The sequence below is a fragment of the Camellia sinensis genome, chromosome 14 (assembly GCF_055761805.1).
Source record: "Camellia sinensis isolate YWXY chromosome 14, ASM5576180v1, whole genome shotgun sequence".
Classification (NCBI taxonomy): Eukaryota; Viridiplantae; Streptophyta; class Magnoliopsida; order Ericales; family Theaceae; genus Camellia; species Camellia sinensis.
In genome coordinates, this window is record NC_138974.1 from 65916368 (window position 1) to 65924461 (window position 8094).

The 8094-nt window shown below is 32.2% G+C and overlaps 1 protein-coding gene across 1 annotated transcript; it reads right to left on the reverse strand.

The window, feature by feature from the left end:
• Positions 1-204: 204 nt before the first annotated feature.
• Positions 205-2217, reverse strand: LOC114274139 (BTB/POZ domain-containing protein). The gene is made up of 4 exons (XM_028216003.2): positions 1957-2217; positions 1675-1780; positions 912-1030; positions 205-508 (listed from the first exon to the last, which is right to left on the reverse strand). Exons 1-3 carry the CDS (start codon positions 2066-2068, stop codon positions 952-954), a joined length of 297 nt encoding a protein of 98 aa, XP_028071804.1. The 5' UTR covers positions 2069-2217; the 3' UTR covers positions 205-508; positions 912-951.
• Positions 2218-8094: the final 5877 nt, after the last annotated feature.

The following is an 8094-nucleotide window of genomic DNA, read 5'->3' on the forward strand; positions in this document are numbered from 1 at the left end:
TTTATTATTGGCAGGAATTTCAATGATCTTTCAAAATAAGCACAACAGACAAGGTATTTTTCAATTGATTGCCAGGTGCCAATGTCAGAACATAAATGAGCCTTGAAGATCTAAAAAAATAGAGTGTTGCCGAAATAACATAAAAGCCTCGTGAGAGTGGATGCTATAATTATTTGTCTCCATCATCCAAGCACTATTCACCAGTTACATACAATACTGCATTTCTTTAAAAAATAGCAGAATTAATCCACCGAAATACAACCTGAAAACAGATATATACCCATTTTGCTTTTAGGTCTTGTCATACAAGTTTGCCAATCATAATAATCTCATAATAATCATGCATGCAGTTTGGCTACATCAGTTCGTTTCCTAACATTGTTCCCATTGCAAACAATAACATAAAAAGAAGACCGAAAAACCCAATTTTGCTGTGCCATAGAGAATGTTGATACAGCAATCTTCAGAACCTTTGTACCTTGGACAACAAAATTGCTCTCAACTATCCCTGATAAATAATAAATAAAGGTAAGCATCCCAAAATCTGAAAAGATAACAAATAAGGAGGACAGTTTAGACCAAATAACAGCACAATAAATGAATGCTATCATCTAACCCTCGTCTATTAGTTTGTATCGGAACAAATAAGGAGCTAAGAAAATTTTATCGGAACAAATAAGGAGCTAAGAAAATTTTAGCACCGTAACAGATGTCAACTCAATTCGAAGGAAATTATGCCGAAGCTTTATAGAATTATTATGAAGCTATGCAACTAATTCCTTTTGCATCTTGGTGTTCCTAACCATCCACTCTTTTTCCTCATTCCTCTATTATGCTAATACGTATGCTGATATATAGTAAAAACTCTGCATGCCATGTTTGATGAAAACTTTTACATATAGAAGGCTTACCATGCTCAACATTGCCCAAGAAGGAGGAGAGGTGATCCTCTCAAGTGTGCAGATAATTAGCAGCCATCATCAGTTCCAGGGTCAGCTCAGGTTCAATATGGAACTCAGTTTCCTTCCCACTGCCAACAGAAAATACTTCTATATAAGTCAAACACAACACAGATGATATATCTATCTATTTATCTGTACATCCATACTTGGTGGTTATGTCTCATTTTTTAAGTTTTGCCCAAATACCCTATAGTAATTAGGTGGGTAGTTACGCCCTAAATTCAGGGGCATTTTTTCTTTCAAATCTCTCAACTTCTAATTTCAGATTTTAAATTCAATCATACAGTTTACAATCTTATTGCTCTGAAATCTAAACTATTATAAAGAGGACGCCAAACTTGGTGGTTATGTCTCATTTTTTTAGTTGTCACAAAATACCTTATAGCAATTTGGTGGGGTAGTTACGCCCAAAATTCTGGTTTTTTTTTTTTTCTTTCAAATCTCTGAACTTCCGATTTCAGATTTTAAATTCAATCATACAGTTTACAATCTTATTTCATATCTGAAATAATATGATCATACGCGCCCACATCGCATCCGCCACTAACAAAATCAAACAGCTTAAAAAGTATAAAAGAAACAAAGGAAATAATATATAAATTGAAGAATTCAGTGTGATTTAGTTGTCCACATTTTCCTATCAGTAACCAAGCATGAACGAACAAGTAAAACGTTAGGAGGAAAAATAATAAACCAAAGCAAGAAGGAAGACCTGGCGTATTGGAGAGACCAGTAAAAGTATTGACAGATCTTCTCGAGAATGGTAGTGCTTATCTCCGGAAAAGTCACTTCTCCATGCTGCGCTTCAGAAAAGCCCCCTGAAACAAACCGATGAAATCGTATCGTAAAGCAAAAATCTTAATCAGAATCTGACGTTGGTGTAAAGAAAATCCTAAAAATTCATTATAAATTTCCTTTTCTTTACAAGGAATTTTCTCAGGAACCAAGCGGAAAAACTGAAAAACCCTAATTTGAGGTGGAGAAAGAGAGAGACCGGGAGATGTAAGCATGTTTCGGATGGTTTGAGAGACCATGGCAGCCTTCTTGTCAACGACGAATTCGAAGCCCTCGGCGCTGATCAGCTTCACGGTGTCTTCCTTCTTCATTTTCGCTACGACTCCGACGCTACAGATCGAAACTGTATCGCTCCGTTCTCGAATCCGTTGATTTCGGCAACTGTGAGACAGAGTATTGAAAAATGGAAAGACCTGATCGGCTAACCTTTATTAAATCATAAAAAAAAATCTTATTATCTAAATAAAAAAAAAATCTTATTATCTAAATAATCTATTTAAAAATTTGAAAATAAAAATTAATTAATCAATTTTAAAATTAAAAAAAAAAAAAGAAAAGTCTTATAATTTTTATTGAATCATTTAAAAAAATCATATTATTTTTTAATTTATACATTTTAAACTAAGAATTATTAAAATAAAAATCAATTTGAACTTATTTTTTAAGTTATTTTTTAGGATAAATTACAAATACATCTCTGAAATTTGCTTAAAATATAAGCTGCTTCTTGTGGTTTGAAAAATTATATATATCCCCTTATTATAATTTTTTATTTAACAGAATTAACTTAAAAAATGAAATTTATAATTATTCACCTATACAATAATAAAATTATCTAAATTACTAATTAAAATATATTTTTAATATCATTAAAAACTGTTAATTGACTATATGATTTATTAATAAAATTGACAATTGGTTATGAAATTAGAAACCTCAGGCGTGAAATGTAATTTTCAAAATCACATGAGCGATTTGTATTTTAATCAAATCTTTTGAGGGTGTATTTGTGATTTACCTTTTTTTTAATATTTAATTCAATGTTAGAACCCAAATAAGTTCATACCAGCTAAGAACCGATAAAGACACTTTGTAATAATTCAATGAAAGTCATATTGATATAAATATTGAGTCGAGTAACTTGTAAATCACTTCTAATATTTAGTCCAATACCACAAGGCTATTCTAATATCTTTTCACGTAACAATTATAACATACGATAATTTATAATTTTGAGTAGACGAATTTTTAGGTTTTAAAAAATAAGAAAAAAATTAATATATTAACAAATGTAATTTACTAATATCATATAGTAAATTAAAATCATGAAACTTATAAAACGAAGTGTATTTATATTTTATATTAAACATAATTTTTGTAATTTATTCTTTAATTTTTTGGGCAAATTACATATACACCCCTCCAGGTTTGACAAAATTACAGATACCCCCCTGAGGTTTGAGAAATTACGAATTTCCCCCTGAATGCTATATTTGCATAAGAAATTAGGGGGTAATTTGTTATGAAATATAAACCTCAGGGGGTAAATTGTTATGAAAATACAAACCTCAGGGGGCGGGATGTAATTTTTGAAACCTCAGGGGGGTATCTGTAATTTAACCAAACCTGGAGGGGTGTATATGTAATTTGCCCTTTTTTTTATCAATTAAATTATGACATGCAATTTTTTTATTAAGAACTTAGAACACAATTAATAATATCAGAATAAAAATCTTATATTATGTGTAACTTTTGTAAAAATGAATAGAATTTAATTCATTATAAATCATTTTTACTAAATATTTTAAATAAAATTTATATTATTATTAATTTAGAAATTAATTCTTAATTATTTATTTATACTCGTGCATAGCATGGATAATATGCTAGTTTCAAAATAATAATAATTTTTTTTTTTTTTTAAAGCAAAAAGCCATTTGATAAGATAGATATAAGCCAACATGTGAAATTACCAAAATATCCTCCATTTAGAAAATGTTAATAGAGGGTAAAATAGTAATTTCAAAAACATACATGGGTAAAAAGAAAATTTTATAATTTTAACGAATGAGGTGGCACCATATTATAATAATTTCTAAAGTATGAACATAAGCTGATTTCTGACTTATAAATTAAGCTTCTCCTGCCCTACTCAAAGAATAAACTGATTTCTGACTTATAAAAAGCTATAAGCTACATTATTAAGCTAAACCAAACATATCAAAATAGCTTAAATTAAGCTGAAAGCTGAAATAAGCTGAAAAAAAGCTGTACCAAACAGGGCCAATGTAATCCAAAAAAAGATAAAAAGTTTTTAAAAAAAAATAAATGACTATTTTAAAAAGATGGTTATAATCGACTTTTTAATAAAAAGTTACTTATAATCAATTTTTTGTGATAAAGGGAAGTGAGTTATAATCTGAAAAGTGGATTATAACCCACTTCCCAAAAGACTCCAAAGTTACTAAAATGGGCAACACTCTCTGATCGTATTTGTAAGAAAACCAAAAAATCACAAAATAAGCACACAAAAAAACTGCATATATCCATCTTTCAAAAAGCACTCCCTAGTGCACTTATGTGCTTATTTATTATAAATTGTCACATTATCCACTTCTCTATTTTTATTTTTCTGCATGATGTTTTGAAAATCAAACCAGTGAGCGAACCGAAAAAGTAACTGGGTAGATGAGTCACTGGTTCAACAGCGAGTGAACCAAAATTGAACCATGATGTCATAATTATGTCATAATTGTGTTGATGACTTAATGATTTGAGTGCTTGTTTTTTATGTACTTGGTTTCATATTCAAACCCTCTCCACAACATATTTTTGGAAGAAACTTAATTCTTTAAACTTGACCGGTTCTTATGTTAACCCGTGACCGGTTCATCGGTTATTCCGATTGAACCGGCTATTCTTTCAATTTTCAAATTCTAAGCCGGTTTTGAGTATAGTCTAGGCTTGGAAGGTCATTTGAACCGAAAACTAGCTTCGGTCACCAGTTCAACCAGTTCGATCGATTGGTCTGGTTCAAGTTTGAAAACATTATATTTGCACATCTTTTCGTAATAAGTAAAAAAAAGGTCACTAAATAAGTAAACCCTAAAAGTTGATAATCAGAAAGCAGAAACTAAAAGTATTCGTTCCCTAACTTTTAAATAATTAATTTTTTTTAAACTTATTTAAGTTATTTTTATCTAATAAGTTATAAGCAGAAGATGCATTAAACAGTCTAACACATGTCTCAAAATTAAAATAAGTTATAATTACCTTCTAAACACTATACCAAACGCAATGAGATAAGATCAGCTGTTATGAGAGTTCGTGTTTTTGGTATAACAATACTGGGAATTCTATGGTGCATGTATCCCTAGTTACCATATATTTAGGTCTCGTTTGATAACAAGTTTTTTTAGTAACTTTTTGGCAAAAATATGACATAAAAAAATAGTATGTTTGGAATGACTTTTTGACTTTTTACGAAAAGATATACAAAAAGTAGAGAGAAACGGGAATCTTTGACTTTTTGGTATGGATTGTTGGCTTTTTGATTTTTTTTAGTAACTTTTGACTTTTTGGCAAAAATGGGCACTTGCCAAACAAGGCCTTAATTATCATCTATTATGAGTTTAGTTATGATACAATTGATCTTTAATTATAACTTATGTAGTATTTAGGCTAGGTTTGGGAAGAGGGTTTAAAAGACAGAATAAGTTATTTTAGTTATAACAAACAAAATATTACATCCAACCCATAATCATTAGATTATTCTCTCATCAAAAAAGCCAAAAAAATCAAAAAGTCCTTCCCAAACCAAACTTTTTAGCCCAGGTTAAAATAACCAAAAAAGTCAAAAAGCCAACCTACTTCCCAAACGAAGCCTTAGTTATAACTCATTTTTTGTTTTTAGTTAGGACTCTTGTATGATTGAGTTATAATGTCATAACTTGTATAAGATAGACACTATTTTGACTGTGTGTGTCATAGTACTGTCTAAAGATACTATTTTTTTTAATAAATAAAATAAAAGGTAAATTACACTAATCGTTCCTATAATTTGGGACTTGTGTCATTTTGGTCATTGACTTTTCAATTGTGACACATTTGACCTTGAATTTTGAATATTGTTCCAAATAAAGATAATTGAAGTTATCATTATTTAATTTCAAGGGCAAAATCATCAATTTAATAAAATATAAACTAATTTGACAAAAATAAATGTCAAAAAAATATTTTTAATTTTTAAAAAATTTATTTTTATCCACCAATGATAAAATTATGTAAAATTGATAAACATTATTAAAAATTACATGATTAATTTTTAAAAATTAATTTTACATGATTATTATCCAAACACATAATAAAAATTAATTTGGTAAAAAAAATAAATAATTGTCTAAAAGATTTATCAATTTTACATAATTTTATTTTTAGTGGGTAGAATAATTTTAAAAAATTCAAAAATATATGTTTGATATTTATTTTTGTCAAATTAGTTTATATTTTATCAAATTGATGATTTTACCCTTGAAAAATCTAATGATATCTTCAATTGTCTTTATTTGGAACAAGATTCAAAATTCAGGGTCAAATATGTCACAATTAAAAAGTTAGGGATCAAAGTGATACAAGTCCCAAACTATAGGGACTATTAGTGTAATTCACCCTAAAATAAAACTACGCTCATAGTTTTATTACGAATAATGGTATACAGATAAAAAAATTTATACATAATTTTCATAAATAAGTGCACTTATTTAAGAGACGTCAAACAAACTTTATTGAAATTTCACTGTAACCAATTAAAAGTCATTGAAGTTTACTGATTGAAGCTCAATTTGAAATTTCACTTTGTAAAATTGATGAAATTTAATGAAATTTGTGGAAATTTCAATGTAACCCATTAAAAGTCATTGAAGTTTACTGACTGAAGCTCAATTTGAAATTTCACTTTGTAAATTGATGAAATTTAGTAAAATTTGGGAAAATTTCAATGTAACCAATTAAAAGTCATTGAAGGTTACTAACTGAAGCAATTTAGTATAATTTGTGGAAATTTCAATGTAACCAATTAAAAGTCATTGAAGTTTACTGACTGAAGCCCAATTTGAAATTTCACTTTGTAAAATTGATGAAATTTAGTAAAATTTCTAGAAATTTCAATGTAACCAATTAAAAGTCATTGAGGTTTTACTGACTGAAGCTCAATGAAATTTCAATAAGTAAAACTAATGAATAAAACATAGTGAAATCGCTAAGTAAAATAATTTTAGTGAAATTTCACTGATTAGTAGACCGTAAAGAGATAGAAAGAAGCTCACCGTTTCTGTGTTGCCAGGTAGACGCCGTCAAGAGAAGCTTGGAGTACAAGGAGTACGGAAAGCAGAGGATATTTCGGCCCCGTACAATTGGCGCTGTCTGTGGGAAAACTTTGATACTCAACCCTTGTTCTTTAAGCTTCTTCAACCATTTCCATGGCCAACAACGGCGAAGCCCCACTGTCCGTCGTCGATGGCGTCACACCTGAGTACGTCCGCTTGAGAGAAGGTCCTCCGAATATTCCAGCCATGGCGGGCCTAGAGACTCTTTCGCGAGGTGCGCGAGACAAACGCGGAAGGAGTACTGATCGCTCGCAGAGTCCGGAAAGCCGCCGACGCCGGGGGGAGTCCCATGCGCAGCGCCTGGAGCACAAACTCAAGGACCAAGACGTCCTCATTCACAAGATGGCGGCGGAGATGGAGCTGCTGAAACGCCAGATTAAAGGGAAGGGTGTTGCTGGAGAGGGCAACCTCAGTGAGCGCACCCCGTCCCCTCGTAGTAGCAGTTGCCGCCAGGAGAGGACTCACTCTCTCTCCATCACCAGGAACTATGGGGCTGGGGATTCCGACCAAAGAGAGGGCAGGACCCTCTCTCGTGACAGCACCTACCGCCCCTCACGCCCGACGCCGACGTCGGGATCCTCTTTCTCCACACGTTCCAAGGACTTGAGGGATGTATTGGAGGAGACGGCGCGCCGTCGGGAGGCTCGGAGAGTGCCGGCATTGCAGAGGTTAAGCGCTCCAGCTCGTCGTAGTGAGGAAGTGGCGATGCCAACCCTCAAAGCAATAGCCCCTGCGCTGGTGGACAAAGAGCTGGCGCGACTTACAGCCACGCCACTGTCTCCAGAGATTGAGAGTACACCATTTCCGCCGGATTCCACCAGCCAAAGTTCACTTTGTACGACGGTAAGACGGATCCGTACATGCATGTGAGCCATTACCGGCAAGTAATGGCTGGCCACCGGCGCAACGACGCCTTGATGTGCCTCATATTCCCAACAAGCTTGGGAGAGCTG

Coding starts and splice junctions, on each gene's coding strand:
- LOC114274139 (XM_028216003.2), bottom strand. CDS start 2,068: ATGAAGAAGGAAGACACCGTGAAGCTGATCAGCGCCGAGGGCTTCGAA. Junction 1,781..1,956: donor AAACATGCTTACATCTCCCG/GTCTCTCTCTTT, acceptor GGTTTGTTTCAG/GGGGCTTTTCTGAAGCGCAG. Junction 1,031..1,674: donor TGGTCTCTCCAATACGCCAG/GTCTTCCTTCTT, acceptor TTCTGTTGGCAG/TGGGAAGGAAACTGAGTTCC.